The sequence below is a fragment of the Pavona decussata genome, unplaced genomic scaffold, assembly GCF_977016875.1.
Source record: "Pavona decussata unplaced genomic scaffold, jaPavDecu1.1 SCAFFOLD_11, whole genome shotgun sequence".
Lineage (NCBI taxonomy): Eukaryota > Metazoa > Cnidaria > Anthozoa > Scleractinia > Agariciidae > Pavona > Pavona decussata.
The window spans coordinates 4,504,583-4,521,613 of NW_028145434.1; the positions used below are offsets into that span (position 1 = coordinate 4,504,583).

The 17,031-nt window shown below is 39.4% G+C and overlaps 1 protein-coding gene and 1 pseudogene across 1 annotated transcript in view; one reads left to right on the forward strand and one right to left on the reverse strand.

The window, feature by feature from the left end:
- Positions 1 to 1,343: 1,343 nt before the first annotated feature.
- Positions 1,344 to 2,603, reverse strand: LOC146488327 (uncharacterized; annotated as a pseudogene).
- A 1,503-nt stretch (positions 2,604 to 4,106) lies between these two features.
- Positions 4,107 to 17,031, forward strand: part of LOC146488328 (scavenger receptor cysteine-rich domain-containing protein DMBT1-like) — an 80,579-nt gene continuing 67,654 nt past the window's right edge. The window contains exons 1-4 of the mRNA XM_085123487.1: positions 4,107 to 4,932; positions 8,375 to 8,649; positions 9,560 to 9,836; positions 15,421 to 15,728. Coding sequence (XP_084979613.1) covers positions 4,807 to 4,932; positions 8,375 to 8,649; positions 9,560 to 9,836; positions 15,421 to 15,728 — 986 coding nt within the window. The 5' untranslated portion in view covers positions 4,107 to 4,806. The remainder of the gene's footprint in view (positions 4,933 to 8,374; positions 8,650 to 9,559; positions 9,837 to 15,420; positions 15,729 to 17,031) is intronic.

Below are 17,031 nucleotides of genomic sequence, written 5' to 3' on the forward strand. Positions count from 1 at the left end.
ATCGCTATTTTTTTTTTTTTAACTCAGCAGTTTTCTTTTTATAGTTCCTTAACATCGCATAGGTTACGCTGCGCGCCCTATTTGGTTCTATTTTAGCATACATACGTTTTTTAACTGCACATAATAATAATAAGATTAGGGCGGCACTCAGTTATCAAGGATGCGAGCAGATATGCCGAGGAGTTGGGACTTCATATCAGACTAGAGTACCCAGAACCAATGTGCATCACTGACGACGGTAAAGAAGTAAATGGAAAGGAGGTTAAGGGGTGCATGGCTAAGGCGCGTCAGGAAGAAGTGTGAGCTGAAGTAAAGGAAGAAAAGTGGCAGGGGAAGATGATCAGTAACAGGGAGGACGTGCACTTAGAACAAAGAGATTGCTTTGCCTGGCTTAGTTGTTGAAAGGCGGCACCCACGCATGTGATTGTTGGTATACAAGAACTTTTTTCAACAGCTACTTCCAACAAATGGTTTTCTATTAAAGGAAGGTGGGGACGAGTGGCAGCGGAGAGGAAAAGTGTCGAAAGTGTGGAAAGGCAACAGAGCGTGTCCCACATATCCTAGCTAGATGTGGGGCATTAGCCCAGACTTTGTATTTGGAAAGACACAACAACGCTCTTAAGATTTTTTTTTTTTTCAAGTGATCAGGGCACTGGGCCTGGTTACATCAGAGGTTCCATGGTTTTCGAAGACCCAGCCTAAGCCGATGTATGAGAATGAGAGGGCGATAGCATATTGGGACATTCCCCTGTATGCAGATAACACGCACGTAAAGGCGAATAGAATCGACGCCACCATCGTGGACAAGGAGAATAAGAAAGTATCGGTGATAGAAATGAGCTGCCCTTGGGTTGAAAACATGGAGGAGGAAGATGCTGAGAAGACAACAAAGTACGGGCCAGTACGCTGGGAGCTCAGGTAGAGATAACCTGAATATCGTGTGACACAGTTTAATATTATTGTGGATGTACTCGGAGGTTACTCAAGAGATGTCAGGAAGGCACTTAAAGAGCTAGTGGGAGATAAAAGCGACGCAATAGCTCTGCAGATACAGAAGTCAGTCATCACAAGCTCATTCAATATTTCAATAAGCTTTTGAAATAATGGACATTAGGCATTTTATTGTACTTTTTTTAAAGTGTTTCCATCGTGTGGAACAGAAGTTTTAGTATTTAGATTGAGGATTTTATGGATAGTAAATAGTTTTAGAATTTAATTACTAGCATATTTATGATTAGGAGTTGAGATTTTAGTTGTAAGGACTTTGGTCGTTGTATTGATTGGCTACGGCTGGCCGCCCAATCATTGTTTAGCATATCTGGGCATCCAGAAATTTTTTTGGTTGATAATCATGCCGGTGATTAACTTGTAAAATCAGATGACCTCATAGTGGAAGTCCGACAGACCATTTTGTTAATGTTGTGTTCTTACTGCATCGTGAGTAGTTCCAGTCCCTTGTAGTGATAAACAGGCAGTTTGGTGGCCTGGAATTCAAAATACAACTTGGGCCGTTTGCTACACATGAAGCTGGAACTATGCATGTTACACTAGGAAGAGAACATTGACAAAATAATGGTCATTATGTTCACAAGAATTTCAAAATATGCTGAACATTTCAACACCTGCTACTACTTGTCCCAAGACTTAAGTAACAAACATCACCACCAGAGAGGTGTTGAATGCGAACGTCTTTAAACTGAATCAAGAACTCAGCTTCTTAGTAAAGGATTTTCTCATAAAATTTATCAAGTTAAAGTAACAAAACAGTAGCAAACGGTGTACAGTAATATAAAAAGTTGAACCAAACATCTGAACTGAAGGGGTAGATCCAGAGGGGGATGGTGCCGGGATCATCACTGTTTTGGTATGAGTCTGTCCAACATCGACAGAAATGCAGCTGTCCGCTGTTGTTGTTGTTGTTGAAACATCATAGCTTGCATATTTTGCATTTGAATCTGCTGTTTTTTCATTGCCATTAACATCTCATTTTGTTGATGAAACAGTTATGATTGTTTGCTGGCCTCCTGGTCTCGCTTCTGTTTCTTGAGTGCAAGCTCCTCCTCCCTGATTTTTATCTCTTTCTCAGCCGTCTCACGTAAATATTCGACGGCATCACTACCACTTCTTCGCTTTCGCTTGACACTAATGTCTCCCTCTTCCCTCTTCATAGATCTTTTATTGGTTTCCTCCATACGCTCCATTCCAGTCTTCCGCAAATCTTCTGCGATCTTATGCTCTTACTCGCTTTTCTTGATAGCTGAGCAGCTTTCTCTCGACGATTCTGCCAAGCTTTCCTTCTTAATTATTTCTTCCAACAGGCTATCGAGCTCCGTGACTTCAGGGGAAATTCAAATAGCTTTCTCCTCATTTTTGATCTTTTCCAAATATTTTGCTTGGAGTCCCTCGTATCTTTCACGAACGCCCCTCTGAGTAACATGAAATTTGACTTCTTCGTTACTGTTAAGCGTCGACGCAATTTCGGTCCAAATCTTGCCCCTTTCGTTGCTGCACTTTTTAAATCTATGGGGTTCACGAACCCTTATTTCTGTACACAACAAAACATCATTTTGTCGACTCGATTTCATGCGCCTAAAAAAAAAATTATAGGCTTAGCGTAAACAATTATCGATCTTGATGTTCTCATTCGCTTTTCTCGTTTAAGAGCGGCTGCCATTAAGGATCGTGAATTCGCCGTCAACGACCAATTTGGCGAATCGCTCATATTCGGTCCAAAAATACCTTTTGGTGAACTATTTTCAAAAATCATATTTAAAAGTTCTAGCGACTTCTTAATTTTGAGAGATTCGCAAAAATTTGAAAATGCGGTCAAAGTGCGGTTTTTCGGCCAACTGAAGGTTCAAAATAAGGTGCGCGGACGAAGCACTGCCAAATGCTTAAAATAACTTTAGTTGAAGTCAAGCTTTACACAAACTATGAACAACTATTAACAACAAATTAACAAGACTGAAGTTTATTTTTTTGGATTTTGGCCTAATTCGAGTTTATTAGCTTCCATTTTGTCGATAATCTTGTGTTATTTGAGCCGAACACATTGCAAAAGTTCTCCGATTTTCTCAGAGGGAAGCGTTGCGAGTCCGAGCTTGAAACTTGGCATGGTGAATGTTTAATAACTATATGTTAAGGCTGTAAAGTAAAATTATCGAAAACTGAGGTACCAGGAACACTTTTGGCCGTTAAATATTAGCTACATTTCGCCGCTATTTTTAGCGCTCTACAAAGGCGGCTTTAAAGTGCTCGCCTACAATCACAAAATGGATAGATTTGAAAATGTTTAGTAGTGGACAATAAACAAGAATAGTTGTTCATAGTTTGTGCAAAGCTTGACCTCAACTGAAGTTATTTTTAGCATTTGGCAGTGCTTCGTCCGCGCACCTTATTTTGAACCTTCAGTTGGCCGAAAAACCGCACTTTGACCGCATTTTCAAATTTTTGCGAATCTCTCAAAATTAAAAAGTCGCTGGAACTTTTTTAATATGATTTTTGAAAATAGTTCACCAAAGGGTATTTTTGGACCGAATATGAGCGATTTGCCAAATTGGTCGTTGACGGCGAATTCTAGATCTTTACGGGCAGCCGCTCTTAAATGCTGATATATGAGTGCAAATAGTTAAAGTACCTCCATTTTGGAAAAAAACATGTCAAAAGCCGCGCCAAGAAAACTCAGAGAAAACTCAGAGAAAAATCGTGCAAGCTATGGTGAACAGGTGAAAGCTGGTGAAGCTTTAGCTCGCAAAAACACGTTGTTTGGGGTTCGCGCCTGCCACCGAATTTTACTGAGGCTCAAAATTGACAACTAACTTTTAAGAAATCACCAAGGACGACCAGAAAAGGATAAACTGTCTACATCTTGCCATTTAGGTTCAAGCATTGTCGTATTAAGCATGTAAAGTATAACAAAATACTTACGTACTTTCCACTACTGCCCGCCGTGATTCGGAAAGGGCACTAAGGCTAGAAACCAGGCCATTTACAGGTGGCGGAAAAATATATTACTTACCGTCGCCGTACTAGACACTTACGTAGTCCTTGCTTAAAGTCCCTATTGTGCACGTAGTTTTACACGAGGGAGAAAGGTGACAATCGAGCTGTTGCTATACCTACTCATTCGTCCGTCCCTGACCACAACCGTCTCTTGAATCATTACCAACTTCAGGCATCCACACTTGCTCGTTACTGCAAAGTTGGCTACCGTTAATTGAAGAGAACGTACATTGCAATGGAGTTACTATGGAAGAACATAAGGGGTCAACACAAACCAAGTCTCAATAGCAAGAAAACTTCATTTATGCTAGATGCAACAACCCGCAAAAAAAAAGAGGACAATCATAAGGACAATGGAAAAGTTGACAATGCAACCTTGGCCTGAAAAATATTTTAAAATAGATTTAACATGTGGACTCCGCGCACAGCTCATGATGTGTCACTTTCTTGGTGTGGGCAGGTAAATCAGAAGCGAGGTAAATTTTCGAAACAAATGGGAAACAAACTGAAGAGAACTGAAATATTGTACTGCATATAAACGGTTCGACATATTACAAGTGACATTTCGACATAAGGAGTATGTTCCTGTAGGCTATATAGTCTCCCATGTGATAAGATACCATGAGGCCACCGATGTTTGGTTAGCACGCATGCTTGAACGAATTTGATTGATGGCGTAAGGATGAGGTAAAATAGTTCAGCTACACCTTTGAGCACCCTAGTGCTTTGGCGCTATCAAGGTTCCCTTTAACCTGCTGAAAGCTGTTGGAACTTGAAGCGAATATTTAACTCGATAAAAGTAACATGAAAGACTGGTCTACGGCGTTTCTTCTGTCTCTTGTTGCGCTGCAGCGGTTATCATTGGCTGGGGCATCGCACTTCCAGCATGGAAGCATTTCGTTTGCGCCAACGGACTCATACAACAACACGGTAAGGTAGTTAACGAATTCACAAGCGATCAATTCATGGGAAGTAATCATACGTTTAGCAAATTGAATATAACGGCATTTAACTGGAATGGGTATGCGGTCTTGATAGTGATGAATTTATACACATTTAATCGGTTTATTACACTGACAGGAAAACTTCGTTCCAAAGACATCGCAAGTAACTTGACTAAACCTAGACAAAGGAGTTAGAATGTAATATTTATATGTAGAAATAAGCAAACACTTGCAGAATTTAGGATAAGACTTTGATCCCTAATTATAAATCTTAAGCATCAGTAAACCCATCTCTAACCTTCTTAGAGCTAAGTACTAATTCTTTTGACCGATGCTGTCGCTGTTTATTTAGGTACACACTTCATGACTTGAGTCCTGCTTGCTGCATGCAGTCTGTGTTCGTCTAAATATCGATACCAAGGGATCACTGTAGGCACAAAATTAGCCAATAATTTCTTCTTAAACTAAACCAAGATAATAGCCTGTTTAGTATGAGCAAGAAAAGGCTTCAGTTACTCTAAATTTTCCATTATTCACTGGCAAACTACGACTGAGAAGCTAATTAAAAAATCTTGCATGCACGTTACTGTCTTGCATCTTCTTCTTTACGTAAAATGCACGAATAACAGCTACTTTCTTCACTATTCAACTGATCGGACAAGATTTATAAACGGTAACATTCTTCGGTTGATCAAAATGCCTGTTGACTGTAACACGCAAAAGCTAAGGTCCCATTTTGACACGAAGCAGCATATGCCGTAGATACTGTTGCATATATGTCTAGTAGCATAATTGGCATGTTTAAGTTTAGTGTTGTTTTGATTTTGTCTGTTTATTTAACACTTGTTCTGTAATGGGACGGAAAAAATAATTCGGAATACAAAGTTGGGATTTCGGGCTCTGGTCTACCTATCTAAACTGACAAGTAACCTTTTCTGTAGTTATGTTTCGTTGGGCCTTTCCTTGTTATTTGTGTCGCAATCTAAAAGCTTTCCAAATTGCAAATCAAGTTCAATCAATAGAGTCAGCCATCTATATCCATTTCTAAGAAATTAAAAGCGTTCCGGCAAAGATCAAGTTTTCCAATCAAAGTCACTAAACAAAGAAACCAGTCAAAACAACGAGAAAAAACAGAGGCTCTATTGGCGACATAGTCTCTTAAAAGCAATATAATATAGGGTCCAGTGCTCCTTACGCGTGAGTGCTTAAAGATGAATCAAGCCGCTAAATACGAAATAAAAAACTAAACAGAGTGCATTGTATTGAATAAGTAGCGTTTCTGGCAACAGCTTCTGTTAGAATTAGTCTTGTAAAAATAATGAGATCACTGCCAATCTTGAACCTCGAGAAAACACATTAGCTGAGGAAAAACAAGCTTAATGTCGCCGTGCACGTGCTGCACTAAGGAATAATTCGCCCAGATGGTTGAGCAGCTGCTAGATCCTTTCTGGTTTCCATGTTCACGCAATGTGATCATGTTGCTCTCTGTCTTTTCTTTTAGAAAAAGTTAGACGTTGGCTTATAATTATTGTCATGGAATCTAATTTCCTTCCGAATTGATGTGTGTTATGCTATGTCGTTTTAAAGACGTGAATGATATGTGGGTAAATCTGTTCTCGCACAAAGTGGTAATGGGTGATGAAGTGTGCACATGACTGTCAGGATAGGGTAAATGAAGGAGCGAGACTGATCCTTTGTTCTCAAGTTATTCGATGGCTACGAGACTCGGACATTGAATGAGTTTATGTCTTAATACTACATCGAGAAAGCTAATATTTACTTTAGTAATAAGCCTGAAGTTTTTGTCTTTTTTTTTTTATATTGCGGTAAAAAAGCAGTATTAATTAATAAAATTGTAAGAAGTGATTGCCGCTTTTGTCGTGTTTCAATAAATTCAATGATGACGTTATCTAGACTGAAATCTTTTGCATCTTCTTGATTTATGCTCTCAATGCCAGTTTTGCTCAGGCAGTTATATCTATTTCAAGGATTGTTATTAGTTTTTTTTTTTCTTTTCTTAGTAAGAAATTTTACCAAGGCCACTTATACATCGATAGCCCGGCAATCACAATGCATATTGGAAACAAAGAATTCAATTAAACTAATCAATTTTTGTAAAGACCAGAATTATTTTAGTAGGAGCAATATTGACTGAGTTATGATTTTTCAAACGTTTTTATCCAGCGCCAAATATGCCAGCGAACCCTGTTAAACAACGACGACGGCAGCGACAACGCTTCAAATGAACAATGAATCGCTCTGCACGTGCATTTTAAATTTTGGTACATTACTTTGCCGTCCTTCGCAAAACAACAACGCGAAATGACCTAATTCAAGGTTTCTGTGGAAAATAGAGTAAACGACGATGGTGATGATGATTATGAATGAACGATGGTGGATTCTCTCTCGGTCTCTCTCTGTTAACTTGAACGCAACTCCTACCAATTTTGGCAACTTTCAAGCCGTTTACAAGTCTAATGCGTTTTCGAGCAACAATATTTTTTTCCTTATTTTGCGTGTTTTAAGCTTTACAATTATACTTCAATTGTTTCAATACGTCAAATCTTCGTGGATAAACTAATTTTTGAGCATTTTGCCTCGGGGCAGTTTCGTTTCAACCGTACGGCTCCCATGCAGTTGTAAACACACACAACTTTTAATAAAGCTCTTAGAGATCTGTGTCAAGCAGCAAAAAGTGATTTTCCTGTGTTCTCCTCTTCTTGACGTTTATTTAGATTTCAGGAGGAGCAACATTGATTGAGTTATAAATTTTAAATCCTTTTTTGGGACACAAAACTGCTCTTGAACTATGCTCTTGTAAGGGAATTCGTCACAACGATGAAATGATGATAGATAACGACCATCGAGTACATGAGAGTAAAATGCGCTCTGTCTCCATTAATTAGCATCCAGTAATTTTGCCCTCAATGAAACTAAAACATACCCTGTCTTGATTAATCTCCACGATATAATTTTGCCCCCAGTGTTATAAACATTGTCATTGTTGGTAAGCAGTTTGATGCCTATGCACTTAAAAGAAATATAACTCTAGAAACGATGTGGAATTTTATAAGGTTGTTACGTTCAAAGGATAAGAAGACTGATATAAATGCTATCAAAAAAGTAATTGTGGAGAAACGCTTTTAGGCCTGCCTAAATTTATATATTAATCCTGCAGTACTTTTTTTGTTTTATTCTATTTGTGAACTTTTCAACCTAGTTACCCGTCACAGACTTAAAAGTGCGAATAATTCAAATTATGTTCTCGGTGCTGTATTTTTTTTATTCACGCTAGCGCTGTGTCTAAATGTTAGCTGCAGATAAGATGGTTAAAAATTGTAGTTCCAGAGTTATAGTTACCAGCTCGTTAAGTCTTCAAGAGATCTCAGAACTGTTTTCTTTTATTCACTTTTCTACATTTTTAATAGATCCGGTTTATCTTCCGCCTTGCCTTTCGACGAACACACTCCTCTTCATACAACTGTAATCAGAGTACCATAAGCAGCGGCAGGTTACTTGGTTCCGGAGATTCATGGACAGCACGATGTGCAAATTATTATGGCTCTGACCCCCAGTGTAATGAACGAAATATTGCAGATACCGGATTCCGCTGTACTGAGTATAGTGCCGTTGAAGATTGGTCGATGGGTGAAAACAACTTCACTTACAGCTTTCCTTCCATCCACAAGGAATGGGTCGTGAGGTATGTGATTATGTTTCGAGCGGCAGTTCTCCACTGGAAAAAAAAAATAAAAGCCCGTCATAAATAATAGTAGTAATAATAATTATTAATTATTATTATTATTATTATTATTATTATTATTATTTGGTTTATTTATTTGGTTTATCGAATACTTTTTAAATTTCAATAATTGAATGTAATAATTACGTAAATTATTACTATTATTATTCAGAATGTGATCATATGAGTTTTTTATTACAAAGAAGCATAGCTTTTTGTAAGTTTATGACTTTTGTTTTTTCCTCTACTTGTAAATAGCTTGTAATAAGTTAATGTAAATTAAAACTTTTAACCTTCAAATAGCTTGGAATATATTATTATTATAAAATGGTAGTAAAGACTTCTGGATGCCCAGATTACCTAAAAAATGATTGGGCGGCCAGCTGTAGCCAATCAATGTAGCGACCAAAGTCCATACAATTAAACCTGGAACTTCTAATCATAAATATCCTAGTAAATTCTTATTATTATTATTATTATTATTGTTATTATTATTATTATTATTATTATTATTATTATTATTATTATTATTATTATTATTATTTTGTTCTGGTTAGTATAATTTAGACGGGGTCTTATTTGGTTACCATTACAATCCAAATCAAGAGACCCCCCGAAAAATGCTGTAGAATTACGAATCTCACTCTTGTGCACACTATAGACTATTTAAATATTTTATATAGCTTAATTCGATTGTCCCACCCCTGAGGTTTAGGAGATTAAAAAGGCCTACAGGCTAAATAAGAACAATACATTACTCAGAAAATATGGGTATTAGCTTTATTTGAGAAGTATAATGCACTGGCGTTCTCTTATCGAACGCCTGTCAAAATGATTAGCTTGCAATTTCTCTCCATTGTCTGTCTCATAGTTACACCAGCTGCTGTTGGATATCTTTGTCCCGGTATGGCAATGGTTACTGGCTTATTTCGGCCGTAGTAAACCTAACTCGAAGATTCGACAACGGAAAAATCAATTCTTCCCCTGTCTCAAGAAGCCCTACCATTGTACGATGGCAAGAGGGATGTTCACAGTTCCTTCGAATCGCAGTTGAGGACGCCGATGGAGACTTAGTGAAGTGCCGCTGGGCAAACTACTCCGAGTCCTCCTTCAATCCTGACAGTTTTCCTTATGGCATTCTCGACGAGGTACTCGTTATTTGAATTATTTACTATTTCATTAATTTATCCATAATTTCATGATTATCCCTCCATTTATTCACCGATCCATCCAAACATTTCATTCCATTCACTCTACTCAGACCGCTTGACCTACCTCGCAGATTTGAGATTTATTGTTTTTTAAATATTTCAGCATGCGTCACCAATCCTCGTGACTTTTTCAGAAATTTATTCTTGACTCGCAACTACATAGTGTAGTTGATGAGTGGTCACTAAATTTGATGTTACTATGGCACATAAAAGTTTGGCAGGCCGATTTTTTTTTTCAGAACTCGAAATCTTTCTGTTTTTAAGGTGATTCAATGGACCACTCAACGGGTTTAAGGTGGCCCATTACACTTTGAACATGGAAACGATGCTAGGTGGATCATTTATTTATTTTCAGCAAAGTGAGGCAATATATCAGACGATATTATCAAGTTTTATCGAGACGTCATTATAAAGTCGTATTGCCGTCTCAAAATGACGGTTTCTGATTGGCTCAAAAACTGTCATGTAAGCATGACAGCACAGCACTTAAATGAGTTTGGCGCGCACAGATCAAAATTTTACTTCTGTGAATGAACATGCGACGTTGGATCGTGTTGTTTATTTCTTTTCATTTGACTTAACAAATCTTCTGACACTGTTCAAGGACCACTTATAATATTTTTTTTTGTGGTGAACATGTACCATGGTACAGCGGATACAACTTTTTTCTTGAAGGTAAGCGAAAAAGAGTGATTATAAATTCGATGAAGAGAAATTTACTTAAAAGACTTTCTTGAGTGTGAAAGCGGCCACGGTAAATAACAATGAGCTTAAATTCCAATAAATTATAGTATTTTCAAAGCAAAAGGATCTGTTTCTTTTCTGATGTCTCTTATCTCCAAGTGCGCTGCTGCGTTCTCTTTCATGGCTCAGGTTTGTCAATTTGATCTTCTTGTCGTAGCGCCGAACGGCTGACTCGGTAATTTTTATAGTATTCTTCGCCGCTTGGTTTCTTTCAAATTTCTAAATTTCTATAATTATGTACTTTATCTGACTGGATGTTTTTCGTTTGGAGCAAAGCTGGTTTGATTTTTTAAGACAAGGTCTTCGCAACATGTGGTATCAGACACGGAAAACCTCGGTTCAGGAGCGGTGAATTCAGGATCATAGCCTCACGTCAAAAATAATTATCGGATCGAAGTAAAACATGTATTTCTTGCAATAGTTTACCGTGGGCTATGTTGTGAATTTTTTTGAGAATTTTGAATTTTTCGCTATTGCACACCTCAGGTTGATATTTACAGACATCCGCTCTTAATAATGCAAGCGATACGCAGATTTGTTCATTTGCATCCGGTATGCTGTTATTCATCCTCGGTTGCACAGCCCAACGAAATTGCACAGTGCTGCGCACTGTAGTTCGGCTTTAACGCATTTGCATCGTCCTTCACAACCGTTTTCACTCTTGCAACCACATTTCAGTAGCTCCTGACAGTTCTGTGATGCGTTAGGGAATTGTCATCCACAAGGGCGTCCACATATCATTAGCGACTTTCACCCAGTCCCATGCACTTGGACACGGAAACAGAGGCAACGGCGCTCAGGTATTGCCCCTACAGTGGACAGCCTGTTACGTGGACCTCTTTACATGTTGACGTAAAGCATCTGAGGTGGGGGAACGGTTTCAATGTCTCTCCCTTTACGTGTGAATAGGTTCCTCCGCACATCATTTACTTTCGTACAAATGCTGGTACGATCATACAAGATGGTGACGTATCGCTCAAGAATAGGCATCTCTTCATCCACAATATCCACCGCTGGAACATTGCTAAGAGCTTGCCGCCCTATCATCGAATGCGCCCCACACTCCCCGTGCTGTCTTCTTTTTTCCATAGTGGGAAAAAAGACCACGTTTGATCACAGCCTGTGAAGGCGTGAAATGCAAGGAGAGCTGGTGACCTTTCTTCGCCAATACTATGGGATATGTCGTGTGCTGGCAAATATTTCAGGTGTTTGCTAACACCAAACTCCATCCAAAGCTCGGATAAGGAAATGTATTGGAATTTTGCAACTGCGATGACTACAACATTCGTATCGACAGTGTACCCACGTCTTGCAGCGTCAGCGGCATTTAGTAGGAGCCTCGTGTCGGTTTCTTCGTGCCCGCAAGGTGATAGATCTGCGGCGTCAGTTCTGTAAATAATAAAGACTACTGTCTCATGTTTAGTAGATACTAGTTCTCCATGGTCAGTTCCATTTGTGGTAATCTGCTCGGCCAGGTAAAGGAAAATTTCCTCTTTGTTCTTGTCAACCCTCAAGAAGGCTGTCAAATATCCTGAGCAGTCCTGGTGTTCGCTCTGACGCGTCTACGCATACCCTTTTTTCTCTTGCTTCGTGTTGAATCTTTTAGACTGCCCGGAAGATATCTGTCTCATATCACACCCACCCTCTTGACATTCCTTAACTGGTCTATTACGTATGGAAGGGAGACGGTCTTGCTGTACTCTTTAATTGATTTGGAGGCTTCATGCTTAATCTTGTTAACGATAGCTGCACCATCGAGTAGCAAGCTTCAACAGATGGCCTCTGTGCTTGCGCTGGTCCATTCTTCTCGAGACACGATAACAAATCTGATCTGATCTTCCTATACTGAGATAACGAAGGGGGAAAACTCTGTTTATTGTGACCAAATAACCCTTCCAAATCACCATCCCCAATTTGACATGAAACTTAAAGACGTGAAAACAGAGAGCAGTTGGTCTTTAGTGATGCTATCTTGAGTTTATCGCTATACTTTTCCTTTGTAGCGGGAGGACTGCTGAATAGTGGCAGCTTGTTTTTCTGGATGGTATCAAAAACTGGTGTTGTTCTCCCGAGCAGCCTTTTGGTAAAATGCTGTTCATACTGCTCCTTGCCTAGTTGCTGTATAGTTTAGACCGTTTCAACAACCTTGGAATCCGCAATATCACGGGTGTCTAGCACAAACAAGTCTCCAGTTTGGTCTGTGAAGTGGTTTGCCCATTTCTTCAATAGTGCTACAAACTACGTTCACTTGATTCCGGTAAGTGTTTTCGACCCCTTTCAATGGCTCGTGATGGCGTAAATATGCTTGCTCTTTTTGTTTCGCTATATTCCTGACCAATTCTTCGCACAACTCGAAATCGTTGATTATTCTTGACATTCCTGGTCGAGATACCATCCAGCGCAATAATTGAGTTGAACTCTCCGTTAAGCTAATAGCTCCTCCGTCGCCATTATCCATCTTGTTATTCTGCTCATGCGCTTGATCAATGGGAAGCGAGGAAAATGCACGGTTGGTTTTATTCACTACAAAATTACCATTCTTGAGTTTCAAGACATTCCATATCGCGAATATGAACTGGCAGCCATCTACCGTAGTGGTTGCGATCTGAAGCAAGAAAAAGAAAAAAAAAAAAACAGCACTAATGATTTGCAGGTATCCTTGTAAAGTTGAAAGTTCCTTTCCCTCAAAGATCGGATGAATATAAGAATGGTGAGCTGAAAGAGAAGAGTAAGCGATCAATAATGACATTGTGGACTTTCTAGTTCTGCTTGCTTACGCTAGTCGTTGAATGACTTGAGCTCTTCTTCTTCATGAACATGTTCCCGATAGGTCTTATATGCCTCATCAATATGGATATACAAAGCAGCAGCAGCAGTAACTTGATGTGCGTGGCGGGAGCTTCTGATTTTCTCGATTACGAAGTAGCTGGTTTGCGTGGAACGCCGCCCATGTTATTTGCAAGGTATTTTGTGATATTTCTCTGTTCAGCTCATCCCTTACATCAGTGTAGCCATTCATACTCCAAACTGAATGATTCTTTCATTCCAGTCATTCCAGGGCAGATGCTTACAAACGAACCTTGAAAGGAGGAACATCTGGCTCCTTCTTGGGAATGATACCTGGTCTTACGGCTGTGTAAGAATCAGGGAGTCGAGCAAGACGCTTTGTCTTCGAAGGCTGATTTTCAATGCTCACCACCTCTCACTCTTGTCCTGGGGCATCGGAAGTGGGATGTTGAAATAACGATATACCAGTTCCATGAAAAGCACCTTGCGCAGTTACAGAACTCGGGTTGTGGTCAATATTGTCCACGGCAACAGTTTTGAAATCTCCTCTAAGAAGCCTGGGCGGGCGAAAGACTCCTTCTGGTTCAAAGCGCGCGCAAACCCTTTTTTCCATGTCAGTCAATAATTCCAACACTAGCTCTGTCACACGAGGTTGACAATCCCAGATTGTAATGCTTATCAACAAGTGTAAGCTTTCGCGTTTCTGTGTGAGTCATGAGGCCTACATAAATGGGCAGCGGCGGCTCGCGATCTCTGGAATGGTAATATAAAGCACCTGTTGTACCGCTTTCACGGCGCCTTTTGGTTGCATTGAAAAGCATCAGTTGAGAAATACTTAGAGCTGTTTGCGCTTCCGTCATATCGCTTGACTGGGTCTTGATATCTGGTCCCCCCACAATCATTCCAATCAATGTTTTCAGAGACTCTGGGACAGATTCCTACTGACAACTGTTATTAAATGTACCGTTGAACTTTGTCTTCATGTCCAACATATACCTACGAATTATTCTCGTTGTCTTAAGGAGGGTCATAGCTTCATTGTGTTAGACGGTTACAATACATGTCCGTAAGTTCTGCTAGCCTAAACACTGTCAGAGTGCTACCCTTTGTCTTGGCGCGCGTTTCTTCTATATACGCAACTAGCTGTGCTAAGGCGATACCTTGGATTCTCTTTTCATTTCCATTAATTGTACTCTGTTTCGATCTCTCCGCTCTGTTATAAAGTGCTACCAGGCATTTCGCATGACAAACTGCTTCTTGAGAAATCATATCGCCTACTGCACTCAGTTTCGCAATTAACACCTTGTCTTGCAATTGATGCGCGCACTCGCGAACCCTTTATTTATATTAAAAGCAAAGGCTTTGTGGAGCGTTTCCGAGGAACTTCCACAGAAAAAGCAGCTTTTATCGGCTTTGGATGTGGTTGCACCAGAACACGCCCTTGTAGATTTCAAACTTAGAGGGGATCCAGGCTCTTCTTGTCTTTTCCGTTTGCCTGCTCATTTAGCTTCATGTTACTAAATTGATTTCTGCAAGATTTGTGAAATTTTGCTTTATCGTTTTTTCTTAGTCCAGTTTAGAACGTAATTCTGTTCCAATCAGACATGGAAAGAACTGAATAAATATACTTACATTTGAAAGTGCGTATTAACAGCAATTTTGGGGTGACTTGAGTGTTCGTGGTCATGATAACCTATCATTTCTGGTGCATTTTCTTTTTCAAATAATGCATACTAGCTTCAGAAACTGTTCATAACAAACTTTCAGACTTTTCAGTGTTTTTCTATTGGTTCTGATAACGTTTTGGTCAGTTACGGCGGTTTTTTGAAATGAAATGAATAAAGCAGCAGCAGGTTTTCAGGATCCACTAAAAAATAGAAGTTTGAAGGGTGCAGGTCTACTGCTGTTTGGTGTTCAGGGTCCCTCGAGCTATAAGAAAAAAACCGCTCAACTAAAGATGTTTTCTCCGTTTGCATCATTTTCGTTGCAGAGAACTTGTGTACTTTCATATAATGGGACAAAAGGAGTAGTTGGAACATACGCTGTGGCACTCACTTTAGAAGACTTTCCAATCGGAACCATTAACTTCCTCAGTGTCAGTCCATTCAGTGCTGTTGGGTTACAGTTTCTTGTGAAAATTAGTGGGCAACAAGGTTCCTGCAGTAATGTACCCGTATTTACTGCTTCTACTCCGAAGGATGGTCGATGCTCCGAGGTGCAGATTGGATCAGCATACACAGCAGTCATTGAGGTCAAACTAGCAGACCTGTCAGAACAGTATGTGTTTGAAGCAAGAACGTGGGTTCAAGGGTTTGCTCTCTAGTGCAATATTATGAAGATTATTAATAGCGCACTGAAAAATTAAGACACTAAGCTGTCGGCCTCTCTCAATTTACAGAACTTATTCATTTATATTTCCTTCATTCGTTTCCTTCTGCACTATATTTAATATGTCTGGTTGTCATTTGGTTGTGACTTCCTCAAGCACCTTCCCTTATGATGGATTTTGTTAGAACAACAGTTATTTCTATGGTAACCATCAGGCAAACTGTAGGTCATGACAAATAATTTATTAACCTTCATTTAAGGTGACTCGACCCAGTTATTTTTTGGTGGTACCACCCTACGTTGAAGCTCTCTGGTATCCCCACCTTTGCTTTTATCGTAAGGTTGACACACAGAATGGAAAGCATATGGATCAATCTACAATATAGCAAAAAAAGTTTGGCGATCGGAGTAAATGTCACGTGGTTATAGTGCCACGCCCCTTTGAAGTCTGAGTCGAAATTCTGCTGTTGCCGGCTTTTTTTCGTAGAAATCTCTCGGCGACACATAGTGCGCATTAGTTGACGCTTGTCAACGTTTCAGAGTCCTCCTCACAAAAAAAAAAAAAAGCATTTTCTTAAAAATTCGTAGTTTTTTTTTCCTTCAAAAATTTTCAGGGCTACTTTTGATTAAATAACTACTCGGATTCTGAATTTCATGGTCATTGAAACACTGTGACATTATCTTCTATAAGCCCAAACTTGAGTAAACGTTGAAGATTTTTAGCGTTTTGGCTGAGATTGTGCTTTGGGAGTTTTCTATTGTTTCGACTCTGTCATAATACAGCTTTCTTGTTCAGCATGCGTTCAATGTCCAATGACTGCAATCGGAAGTCAGGCAATTGTGGTAATTGCACGCGTGCTGAACAAGAATGCTGCAAAATAAAGGAATAAATGTCATAGTTTGTTAGATATAATCGTGCAAAATTTGCTAACCATTTTTACCTAAATTATGACCCAAATTTGGAAAGCGCTAAATTTCTCGAATTGGATCTTTGCGATTTTGTTGAAACTTTATTCAGCGCAAGGCACTTATGCGCACTATGTGTAGCCGAGAGATTTTCACGATAAAAAAGCTGGCAACAGCAGAATTTCGACTCAGACTTCAAAGGGGCGTGGCACTATAACCACGTGACATTTACTCCGATCGCCAATTTTTTTTTGCTATATTGTAGATTGATCTATATGTTATCCATTCTGTGTGTTAACCTTACGATAAAAGCAAAGGTGGCGATACCAGAGAGCTTCAAAGTAGGGTGGTACCGTCAAAAAATAAC